The 13,196-nt window shown below is 34.8% G+C and overlaps 1 protein-coding gene across 3 annotated transcripts in view; it reads right to left on the bottom strand.

Annotated features, from left to right (window-relative positions):
• Window positions 1-411: 411 nt before the first annotated feature.
• LOC121418883 (spectrin beta chain, non-erythrocytic 1-like) overlaps window positions 412-13,196 on the bottom strand; it is a 60,202-nt gene continuing 47,417 nt past the window's right edge. For all 3 annotated transcript variants that reach the window (XM_041613074.1, XM_041613073.1, XM_041613075.1), the window contains 9 exons: window positions 12,470-12,714; window positions 11,852-11,990; window positions 11,309-11,393; window positions 10,626-10,717; window positions 9,939-10,043; window positions 6,522-6,718; window positions 5,664-5,909; window positions 4,608-4,781; window positions 412-3,521 (listed from right to left, as the gene is read on the bottom strand). In XM_041613074.1, the coding sequence (XP_041469008.1) occupies window positions 3,314-3,521; window positions 4,608-4,781; window positions 5,664-5,909; window positions 6,522-6,718; window positions 9,939-10,043; window positions 10,626-10,717; window positions 11,309-11,393; window positions 11,852-11,990; window positions 12,470-12,714 (1,491 nt within the window). In that variant the 3' untranslated portion in view covers window positions 412-3,313. The remainder of the gene's footprint in view (window positions 3,522-4,607; window positions 4,782-5,663; window positions 5,910-6,521; window positions 6,719-9,938; window positions 10,044-10,625; window positions 10,718-11,308; window positions 11,394-11,851; window positions 11,991-12,469; window positions 12,715-13,196) is intronic.

The raw sequence follows: 13,196 nt of genomic DNA, 5'->3' as shown, positions 1-13,196 counted from the left end.
AGAAATAAGCACAGGATTCGGGTCAAGTGTCGAGCCGACATTCAAAGCAATGATAATACTGTCTCACGTGCGCTTATCTATGTTGGTGATCTTCAGTGTGAATGTTTTTTAGCATAGATTTCAGTTTATGTAACTGTACCAGATCTAGATCCTCGATGATATACTGATAATTAAGCCTGGTTTTAGAGACTTTCTCATGAAATCAGTGTTTACTGCAACTACTGGCATTTCTCTTTAATTCCATTTCTGTCCTTGGATGTATTTTGTGAGAAGTGGACGTTATTTATAAAGCTTGACCTTGGGCTCATTTATCAGGCTGCATATTCTTTTTATCATATAACCTTAAATGGAGATTATCTATAATCCAAACTTATAACTACACATGAAATGACAAACGATGGAAACTACAAATACATTTTTCACTTGGATTTATTGGCAATACGTGACACATACAAAATGAAGGGCTCGAGAAATTTTCTTTTTGAGACGTAGAGTGAAGAGGGATATGGTCCTGTGTGTACATTATACCAGGCACAACGAAATCACTTCTACTATTGGCTGTGTTACGTAGAAGTTTGTCTTTCAAACATGAATTAAATATGTCAGCTGAATACATAATAAGTTAATTATTTCAATAAATGATTTGTAGGGAGAATGGAATACATAATTTGAATACTACACTTCACTACACACATATGGAATACCAAAACTAAGTTTGCAATTGGTTTAAGATATCAAAAGATCTGCAACATTAATTTAAGCTAACTAATGAATACTACCTCTGAAAACTGTTTCGTCTACCTGCAAGGTGAAAAATAAAATGGTTCAGTTCCAGGAATGGAATTACATGTTTACTGACTTCACAATGTATTAAAGAGTCGCATTTTGAATGCATAAAGGGAACTACTACTAATGTCCACTTAAATGGCTGTAAGTCCATCACCTATAAAGAATACGCACAAAAAAACAGATGAATACATGCTATGATAATGTCAGTTATTTCTCACCTAACTGCACAGTTTATGTGAGGATCGATGGTGGTGTAATGAGAGGAAAGCTCTTTATGACATAGTACATTACAACTAAGAGCACCTATATAAAGCAGTCATTATCGTTATTGATAGATCGTACTGCAGAGCAGTTGCAATTTCCTCTTTAACATTTCATCCTCATTAACATGCATGCTAGATATAAAAAGGTCTGAAAACAATATTCCATCTACAAAAAAATCAGTGCTCAGGAGAATTATCCCTGGCAAATGTGCTTTGAAATCTTGAGTTAATTACAAAATTAAAGAAAAAAAATTGAGAAATAAAAAAAATGAATACATCTTAGAGAAAAGCCATACTGCACTATTGCAAATAATAAGCACTACAATGGAATTGCAAATAAATGATTTTAAAGAAAATTAAAATTTTTCTTTGATTTGAATACAGTCTACATAAATTTTGAACATATAAAAGTAAATACATAGAAGTTGTAAGTAGGGCTGAATAAGATGAATTATATATATACTTCATCAAGATAGAATACTTTAATATACATTTACTACTGGCAACTATTTCAGGTTTCTTTTTTTTTTTTAATGTGACCTAATTTATCTTATCCAGTTTTATATTGACTGAGTGGCTAAGTCAATTAAATGAGTTCATGTTAAGTAGCCATTTTGAATTTTGTAATTGGACAAGTGACACAGGCAAACTCATGCCTGCATTCTAGCTAAGTACAATAGAAAAAAGTCAAATATTTTTTTGTAGATATAAGTCACACCACTATAAGAACATTTACATACTTTTTTTTCTTATGCAAGCTCTAATTATGATTTCGAAGAGAGAAAAACCACACATAACGTTAGATGTTATCTTGATTTAACTAATTTCCCCTACTGCTTAATTTTTCTTTGTACAATCTGCAGAAAAGAAATGACATTTACTACACAAAGGCCCATAAAATGGACTGTATGTCATGGACTAAGCTATTATTTAAGATGTTATTTTTCTGGATCACAACACACAACAAGAGCTGATAAGATTTATACCCTTTTCCTCTCTTCCCAAAGACGCTAAACATACAGATCATACTGTACAGCAGTTCAGATGCATGCCTAATATTTAAGATATACAACTATCAAGATACAACAGCAATTTGAATAATAATTGCAAGAATTAACAACTTAATATTTATACACATTCTCTTTTAAGATGCCTAAAACTACAACACCAAGATACTCACATACACATCATTTACATGAATATTTACCTCTGTATACATTTTGTCTACATCACAATTGGATATTAAAAAGACAAGTTAGTGTCAGCTATTAAATATAACATAATGCAGAACACGCAGTTAAGGTCTTTGTGTGCCTACAAGATGGATAGACAAAAGTACTCCTCATCGAGGTACAAGGTAACGTCGTTTCGGGTACTGGACAATAATAACAATAATTATATCAACAGGCAGTACTGACTTCAGATACGATTCATCTACTTATCATAAGTTACAGTTTGACACGCCTTCGTTTCAAGTAGTGACATACAAAATGCCAAGTAAAAATCTCCGCTACCCGAAGCTCAATGAATCTAAGCTATATGGGCTTGGTATCACCCCTAATGACTAAGAGTATGGGTGTTTAAAGCATGTTATGTCCAATGAAAGAATGAATCGCCTTTCTGCCTTTCTACTTATTTCTTTGTCATTTCTACACACAAGGGGACTCGCAGGGAGATAATCTATGCATATGATTTACATATGGAATGCCGCATGCACGTCTTTGATAAAAACCCTCCTCGTCTCTTTTTTAAATATATTCAATAGAAAGAAAAACAAACGTCTTGACGTCAGACCTTCTCCAGCGCTGTTCATTCACAGCGCGCCGATATTCTCAAAGACATGCCTAGTTTACAAGAACTTCAACACTAACAGCCATAAAGCCAATCAACAAGCTACCAATTTTAGTTGTGTCTATCATGAACTCACGCTACACTTTATACATATATAACATCATCACTAAATCACCACATGACAGCGCAACCGTAGAATAAGAAGAAGCAGGAAAGCCTAGTTTTTCTTTCATACCGATAGTCCAAAAGCCTTGCAGCGAATAAGTCCTTGACAAATCTGTAAAAGTAATTTAAAAAAGAGCACTACCATTCCAATATCTTTTTTTTCCATGTCCGTCCGATTCAATATCAATCCATGATAACAGTAATAGTACTTCAACAAATGTCATGATGTACAAGGGGGCTATACATGGGGAAAGTAGGAGGGGGAGGGGGGTCACCATTGATTATCTGACCCCGCCTCGGGGCTCTCACTTCCGCTTGAGGGTAAAGAGGCCCTTTCCCTTGGCCTTCTTGCCCCCTGGTGAGGTGGAGTCCGCTGGGAGAGTTTGGGCTCTTCTCTGTTCCTTGGATGCAGATTCCCCAGTACCAGAGATAGCTGTATGAAGCTGGTTCAGCCAATAGCCCAGTTCTTCACTGTCCTTTGCTTGGAATAGATATTCAGATGCATCAGCCAACCTGTCAAAGAAAATGAAAATCAAACAATCCTAGGTAATCAAATGTTTAAAGTTGAAATTTTTGAATGGGTATTTATTGTAAAGATGAGATAAAAATTTATTAACAAAACATTCCAGAAAACACAAGAAAACGTGTGTTTCCACTCTGTAACCTTATGATTAACGAAGATTTTGATAGGAATATGGTGCTATTTTATTCTAAAAACTTCTTTAACCCTTATAAGACTGGGGGGGCTGATTCAGTCCCCCCCCCGACATTTTTGGCGATAAATCCTTGTCGCTCGCTGACTTTTCACTTCCAAGTCTCGTGCAACTTTTGAGACCAAAATTGCGACCCCAGGTATGCGATTCCAAAATTATGCAATATTCATAAGTGCATGCAGACCCAAAATTGCTCAAAAACGTGAATTTGTGTACAAATCCAAAGCAAATAGTGTTTTTAGCCAAAATTCATAAATGTATCATTATTTTACCTTTCACGGATTAAAATAAATTTTTATCTTGTTTATAGTCAAAATAAAGTCCTTGACTTTCCATAGAAAAAACACAAGAAGTAAAAACAAAGAAATACGCAATAAATAACTGTGATGTTGAAATTTTTTAAAAGTACATTTGATCAGATTCCTATAAAGAGTCTGTGAATTAAAGATTAGCATTTAAGTAATTAGAGAAAACTTGATGTTCTGCATATATTAGCATAATTAATTAATATGGAGATTTTTGGCAAAATTTGAACTTTTAGTTTTGTAGATTATGCCATGGGTGACGGTCGTGCCAATTTTTTTGCAATCAAGCGATCGACGGCGAGATCAAAATGGAGGGCTGAATCAGCCCCCCCCTCCCCCTCTTCTTAGGCGTCAACAAGGCATTTTAAATTGATTTTCATTTTAAAAACAAGATCCATATGACACAGGAATGCAGGAGGAGTGATTCACTAAGCTCAAATAAACTTCTTTAAAGCTATAGGCCAATCACATCAGAATTTCAGCTCATCAGAGAGTCAATTAGTCAATAAATGCATGAGCAAGTGAATGAATAATTAATGAACAATTAAAACAAAACAAAGTCAGGTTATAGTTGGACTTACTTGAGCCTGAAGACATATTTCTTCTTGGTGTAGTCTTCTGCGTATTCCGCAGTAGCCCCAGCCAGATTGAGAGGATGTTCATTATTGAATGGGATTTCCTTGAGCTTGTTCTTAGGATCCTTGTAGAACGAGAGTGATTGGCCATGAGTCACTCCGTATACATGGTTCCAAGATCTACAAAAATGGATACAACAAAGAATTATCAGAAAAATAAGGCCTCATACTCTGCCAACACGATGCACAGAAATCCCAGTTCAGCTTTACAGCAAGCTGCTATCTGGATTATTTCTATTAGCTACAAGGTACAACTCTGAAATCTATTTTTTTATCAAAATGAAAACCTAAATATAATGCACATGATTTTTTAGTAATTTTCTGTTGTCAGAGTGCAGATCATGTCAGATAAATTCAGATAATGCAGTAATTCTATATAGTTTGGGAGTTTGCTTTCAGATCATGTTTGATGCAATTGGTTTTCTTGTCTATATTAGCGAGTAAATAACCTCAACATCCTTGAATTTCATGCATTTGATAAGGGATTCCCTGAAACTGAGGGCTATATCACAACGAGTTGATGGACCTTTATGTTATGTAAGGCACCAATATGCACATAACACTTAATGGAAAATCTAATGGATAACTACACAAAAACTTGCTTTCCCCCGAGCCTTATCTGATCAACATAGTGATGTGTTACATACTGCATGGAACTTAGCATTTCAAAATGATTTCAGTCACACTTACTTCTTTCTGAATGACACCCTGGTGATTTTATTTGGGAAAAAATAGTAATCAACGGTATTCTCAAGCTGTGTTTCTGTTTTTAAGAAATACAAACTAAACCTCAGATAGGAGGCAAAGAAATTTGTCATTATAGAACAAGGAACAGCATAGCAGGGGTAATAGTATGCAGTGCTTAGAAACATTGTTTTAAGCATTACAAATATATATGTCGCATTTTATTATTATTATCATTATCATTATTATTAATATTATTATTATTATTATTATTATTTTTATTATTATTATTATCATTATTATCAATAGAAGACCTACCTGTTAGAAGCCTTCTTGCCGCTTGGCTCAAATAGGTACTTCCTCATGAGGAAACCTTCAGCTTCATTACTTCCACCCAAGGCTCCTGCTGGTACAGTTCCTGGTGCTGGTTCTTCTTCAGCAGCCATCGGTTCATCATCATCTGGGCCTTCTGCACCGTCTACAGCTGTACCGGCATGGACCTCCTTCTCGGCTTCCTGGCTCACCATCTCTTGTACTTCTTCTACGTACTTGGTGGCAGCTTGCCTGAACGTAATAAAGGACATTCAGATGAAGTCTTATAAAGAATATTATTTATAAATAGTAATCATAATTGTCATAGTAATCATACTCTGTGGATACATGCCTGAAATAGATAGCATTCAAATGATGTCTCGTTATTCAAAATAAATCAGCATCACACACATGGATCTTAGTAAGCTTACGAAATATTCATTTGATAACTCTTGCTTGAATACTCCAAAGGAAGTTGTGAACATTCATATACCCTGAGAAAGTAAGCCAGAATCGGACAACGGCGATAATGGTAATTAGTCTAAGGAATTCTGCTAGAATGAATCTCTATCCCAAGTCGAAGAGGTAGTATCAATGTACTTGATGAATTTTAGTTAAAAAATTATTGGGTGAAGAAATACTGTTAACAAGCATATTACATTTTCAGGTTTTTTTCCTCCTGATCAGCATATTAAAAAAAAAAGTAATTACGATATTCATGATTGGTAATGATTTTATGAGCAACCATGACCATATCATAGATTTTGTCTCTTTTTCTATTAGAAAAGAGAGAAATTATACTCTTAAAGAGCAAGGTTACATACACAACTGCATGTTTTACAAAGACTGCAACCCTTTACATACCTAAGCTCTTCCTGTTCTTGGTGTTGTTGTTCCTGCTCAGCTTCTTCCTTTGCCCTTCGTTCCTTCTCTCTTTCCTCATTCATGAAGTCATCCACAATCTTGTGTTTGAGAGACGGTGATTCCTTCATAGGTGGAGAATCCTCACCAGCGGCACGGCGGGCCTCGTCTTGACGTTTGCGTAGTTCTCTCAGCTCAAACTAAGGAGAGATAACAAGGGGTATACAATAAGGTCCAGTTTCTCATGAAATGTAGTCACAAAAAAAATCAAGAAATTTAGGGATTATGGAAAGGGTAGAAGCAAGCCAAAGGAGGAAAGGAGGTTGAAATTATCTATACTGGGTTGGAGAAGGGAAATTATAAAGATGCTTATCAAGTTGTTGGGGGTAGTTTTATGTTAGAAGCATCTGGAGTAGCAGAATGAAACCCTTTTCTTTGTATCCTTGTTCATATTCATAGTTATAACAATTTTTTTTTAATTGAAAATTTTCCCTGGGGTAATTTAACTTCAACCCCCCCCCCAAAAAAGTATTAGTTTAAAAATTCAACAAGAACTTATTCATTTAAGTTTTCCATATGAAAATGCAAAATAAAAACCCTCTATAAACCATCTTCACATCATCCCATTAATTGCCCAATTAAGAAAATTCTTTTATAAAAATTTACAAGCTGATATTTCAATAGCAAAGTATATTTTTATCTCCATTCAAATGCATTTAATGATGTCAAGGAGCCAAAGGTACTTAAGACTCATTGTGAAGGTTTAAGATTCAATATAGCATTTCAACATGGAGACAAGGCATGGGAATCGCAAGATAAAATTAACCCTCCACCATGAAATCATACAGAACATCTTTATAAAGATCAGTCATGTTATTGATGGGGGGAGGGGGGAAGCATGAAGATCACATGGAAGATTCTTGAGAGATATGAAATGTTGGAAAAGTTGTAATACTAAACAGCAAGAATTGAGAGAGGCAATACCCAGAACCATGACAAGATATATAATTATATATGCATCACAGAATGCCTGCTACCAGGTAAGAGGTATTGTATACATGGATGTCAATGAGAGAAGATGACTTGGGCTAAGGCATATAAACTCAGAACTATGATCAAATGGAAAAATTGGTAAAAAAGTAACTGCGTATTTGAAGATGGCATTTGCTTTTGCATGAGCAATCTTGCGCACTGAAAACACCTCACTCTGCGAAGAGCTGTGAAACAAGAGAAGCTTTGGCAGTAAATTCTCTTGTACATCAATGAAATACAGAGTATCCAAGTTAGGCAAGTGCGACAACTTCGTCAAGTTCAAGTTATCTTTGGTTTCATTAAAATGTAGGAAGAATGCCTCTTCAAGGCAACGACATATATTTTGCCTCTGGGATCAAAATAATCCTCTTTTAAAATGGGAAAATGTAAAAAGCAATATTGCAATAACACTGTTACCAATGACATAGTCATCACTTTGAAAGGGTGTGTTGGATTCATATTTACGATAGAGAGCTGGGATTTGCGAAGGATATCAACTATATCAATTATCTTGTTATTACAAAAACAAAGTGATACCATCTCACTGAATATTGGATAAGAGGTACTGTCCCTAAAGCGACATTTTTGCATTCTTGCAATATCTAACTTGGATCTCTGTCAACCCCCCAAAATGATCCCGCTATTTTCAACGATACTTACAGGCCCCAGTCGAGGATCTGGCTGATTTTTCTACAATTATTTCAAAGCAGTGACATGCAAAAGCATTGATGAATTATTTGTTTTGCTCGATTCTAACTTTTAATCTAAAAAAATCTTGATGAATCCAAAACCACATATAGTAATCTGGAGACTACATACTACCTATTTTTCTACCTAAAAGCAAGCATTTGGTGGCTGTTGTATTTCTAATATAATGATTAATGAGTGTGAGTTAACAATCAATAAGGAGAACAGACTACAATATAAATTTTACCAGTTAAACTTATTGCTGCAGTAAATCAAAACACTCTCTATAGGTTTGAATGTTTCAAATGTCATAGTCATGGATGTTTATCCAGAGAAAACTTGCAAAGAATAGAAACATGCACCTTGAGATTTACTTGCAAAGAATAAGACTTCTTTTAAAGAAAGAGAAAAAAAGGGCAAGGATGTGATAAAACAGGGTAGATTCCAGGCATTTGGGTTGGAAAGGTGTGCTTGGTAATTTTGTTCTTTAATTGCACAAACATAAAGTACTTTGGCATAATATGCTTATATCATACAATATTAGCACATTGATTAGTATAGATAATCAATTTACACAAATTAACCCTAAATAGACTGGGCTATTTCGACGCCTAAGAAGACTGGGGGGGGGGGGGCTGATTCAGCCCCCCCTTATGATCTCGGCCGTCGATCGCGCGATCGCGACGAAAATTGGCACATGCGTTACCCATGGCATTATCTACAAAACTATAACATCAAATTCTGCAAAAAATCTCATGTCTCATTAATTATGCTAATTTATGCGTAAAATCATAAGTTTGCTCTAATTAATAAAATAATGCCCCTGAAATGCTAAATTTTGTTTCACATACTCTAGATAGGCATCTTATCAAATTGATTTTGAAAAAAATTCAAAATCACATTTATTTTCTTATGTATTCTATTGTTTTCTAAATTTCTTATGTATTTCTTTGTTTTTTGACTTTTTGTTTTTTATTGTTTTTTCAATGGAAATTGTCGGGGACTTTATTTCTACCATAAAAATTATAAAATTAATTGATTTCAAGCAGTTAAAGTAAAAATAATGATACATTTATGAATTTTGGCTAAGAACACTATTTGCATTGGATTTGTACACAAATTCACGTTTTTGAGTAATTTTGGGTCTGCATGCACTCACGAAATGTTGCGGTCAAAAAATTTCGCGCGGCAGGTTTATCGCGAAAAATGTCAAGCCCCCCAGTCTTTTTAGGGTTAAATATTGATAATCTACTTCCAAGATTTTCCTTTTGGTTCTTGTGATTAAAAAAAATAACTTGACACTGTTGACCACTTATGTCCATTACATAACAATACTGAAAGCCTTTACTAAACTTATTTGGTAGAAGCATCTTTATTAGAATACATTTAAATTGTCTCAGTTAAAAATAATATAAAAAAATCAAGCAATTTATTTTAAAAACTGGACCAACTTATTAACCATCACATGAATAACATGTTAGAAATACTACATGCAAGAATATGACATACTACTCATTATTTTCCCTATTTTCTTCCCCCATCATTTTTAGTGAGCTATTTAATTAGTTCTCTTCTAACCATAAACTAACAAGCAGGCATCTAACCATTCTAATCCAATTCTACAGCTACACTTTATAAACAAGGATAGAGTAGAGTCTTTTAAACATGTACTGGAGTGACGAATGTGAGGGTTAGACTTACTGTTGTTAGTTTCTCGAGTGCTGTGAATCTCTCTTCTTGACAGTAGAGGGCCTTCTCGAAGGCCTCGTGCCTCTTGATCAATTTCTCAACCTCGTCTAGTGAGTTCTGAACATATAAAGCAAACAAAAAAATATCAATTTTCCGTCCTTTTTCTCTGTATACAATTTTTTTTTGTGTGTGTTTCATTACAGAACACAGTCTAAACAATCATACGTTGACATCTGTGTTGACATAATTACTTGAAAAATGCAAATTACAAAGCAATGTTTAAACCTATCACTTACATACCTAACAACATTAGCATCATCATTGACCATTTTCCTTCCATCAATTAGGAAGATTCTTTTTCGAAATCAAAATATGGATCTTCAAATGAACTATACACTCTGTTTTGATATATGTTATACATCAGAGCAATATCATAATTTAGTATGTATGTCTGACCCCATATAAGTGGAACTTTCCTGAAAAGATTTGCCTATCTTTTCTACATCCAATCAAAAGTTGTCATGCTCTCATATCAATATGATTTGAGCAGTTCCCCGAGTGAAGTTAGAATTGAGAAAAATCTAGAACATAGAACATTGTTGATGCTGCGTATCAACTATGTTTACAACAATGCGATACTGCCTATCCCACTCATGGATTGATCATGGATTCTGATAGAGAAGAAATAATATGACTTACTCCATAGTCTTCACTTCTCAGGTACTGTTCTTGGCTGATCAGCCAGGCTTCAGCAGCATGGGCATCACGGGCAAATTGGTATACCTCAAGAACTGAGGAAAAATAATTCCAATTAGAAATCAGTTAAGCACAAGATTTGATATGTGTAACACATACCTAAAATTACAGAGAACTGAAACCATCTACCTATGGTATAGATGTAGAAGTTGATATCACTGAGATCAAGTATTACCTAAAAAAATTTGCATATCTGAAGCCTTCTACTTAACCTTGTGGATGAAGTAATTGATATCACTGGGTCGCATTCCAAAAGAAATAAAATTAATCTGTTATTATAGACAGCAATCATATAGGCATCAACATAAATAGTGATGTGATTGACAAGATAGACCCAACCCATACTTTAATGCATAACATCATAGATCAGTAGAATAATGAGCAAAGCTCCTGATACATGAGAAATTAGAAATGTATGCCCTGTAAAGCTGAGTTACATCACTGCCCACCCCCTCAAAAAAAAAGAATTAAGGGGGATCATAGCATCATACCTCATCGAGCAAAATATTTTTCTGAGTTACATCATAGACAGAGTTCAATGTACATGTTTTTTTCTTGATGGGGTAAATATATCTATTCTCATTGATGGTGTATAACTGAAATTGACTAGAATAGTAAGTACTTACTGAGCTGTAGGTATTCCCATCTGTGTTCCCATTCAGCGATCATTTCTTGACGTTTGCTACCAACCTGGACTAGCTTGGCATGGATCTACATACAAAGAACAAACATAGATGAAAGAAGGATAAAATATGAATATTAAATCATATGGAGATAGGCAGAGAGTAAGAACACACACAAAAAAAATAAAGAAAATACATGTCAGAACAAGGAATATAATGAAAGTGTATCTGTGATCCTCAAGAATATACACACCCCTAATAGAAAATATACAATAGCAAACTGCTGCAGTAATCACAAAATAGTTCCAAAGCTACTCAAGTTATTGAAAAAGAGGAAACAAGATACATACTTCATCTAAGGATTGTTTTTCTCCACTGAGTCAGCATATAAATATATAACTATACTAAATATAGTACAGGGCAATGCCCTTCAACATAATACATGACATATTTGTCTCCACCTATGAATGCCTACAATTACAAGCAAAGCAAAACCTCACTTGGGTGAGAGAGTACAAACAGAGAGAACAAATTAAAGCAGCTTACATCCTTAGATGCGTAGTGATCTCTTGCCAACATGTCTTTACCCATGGTGAAACATTCTGTGAAGTTGCCATCCCTAGTGTCAATCTCTGCTTTGATGTTCTGATGGCCGTTCATCAAAAGCTCAACACCGGATACATCCCTGAAGGAACAAAATCCAATACTATAATAAATATCTTGTATTGAGGTTTAGGAATACATTTGTGTTCCCTACTAAAAGCTGATACATCTCAATTTGCATGATAAAATACAAACACAAATAAGAAAACAACCAACATTCATTCAACAACAATAGTAATATCTCCACTGAAACCCCTGCTCCCAACCCAACCGTAATCCACATTTTATGAGAATTGCTAGGAAAATGAGGTGAATGACCCGCACAATTTTCCACTGCATTATTTAAATAATAAGCAGTAACATAAGTAATGAAATTTAAACAAGTTTAAAAGTATGTCTTACACATCTTCATATCGTCAGATACTAAGGTGTATGCTAACAGCTCATATCCCAAAATTGATAACATAGGTTTTGCGACCTCAACCAATTACAAGCTGCTTCAATGAGATTGCCGTCCAACTTAAAATCTTCTAAAACTTAAAAAGTTTGACTTGTTCATACCTAGCTTTGTCCTGGTTGATGATCTGGAGCAGAATGTCTTCCATCCACATCATGAGTGCCCTGACAAGGTTGAGGAATCTGAAGAGCTCATCAGTCTGGTCTAGCCTGACTGATCGGAACTGGATAGATGAGTTGAGGTTGTTCCAAGCATCTACCACCTCCTGCTCTCTGTTGTCGATCTCCCTAGCCTTGTCACCGGCATAGGCAGCTCGAAGACGGCCAGCCTCCTCTTGGACATCTTTCACCTGAATAGATTAAGAAGTTGAAACAGCATTAAAAGAAAGAGGCTTAGAGGCTGCTCTAGTAAAGTTTCAATGATTCCATAGTCTTCATCCAATTTTTCTGAGAACTGCACTTCTGTATTTATAATAATACTTCAGGAAATTTAACTGAAATGGCACGTTCACTGAAGTTTCAATTCGCAAAAAGAAAATATCTCTCAAAATTAGAGACAAAATATAGTGAAAGAACAGAAAATATTGCCTCCAATGTCTATAGAGTAAACAGGCATAAACAGTTATTGGGAAAGATTACCTTATTCATTTTCCCAATAACTTTCAAAAGTGTATCAGGAGCTTGAAGCCTTTCTACAGACATGTAATCATACATCTGAATACTGCATCTCCTTTGGAAAGTCAGTGATCCTGAATACTAACAGGTTTGAAACTTATTTCTCTACTCATTGAATAATTTTCAAAGGGAATTAAAACTGGAAATGAACTACTGT

The sequence above is a fragment of the Lytechinus variegatus genome, chromosome 7 (genome assembly GCF_018143015.1).
Source record: "Lytechinus variegatus isolate NC3 chromosome 7, Lvar_3.0, whole genome shotgun sequence".
Taxonomy (NCBI): Eukaryota; Metazoa; Echinodermata; class Echinoidea; order Temnopleuroida; family Toxopneustidae; genus Lytechinus; species Lytechinus variegatus.
This window is presented reverse-complemented; position numbering and strand designations above follow the sequence as displayed.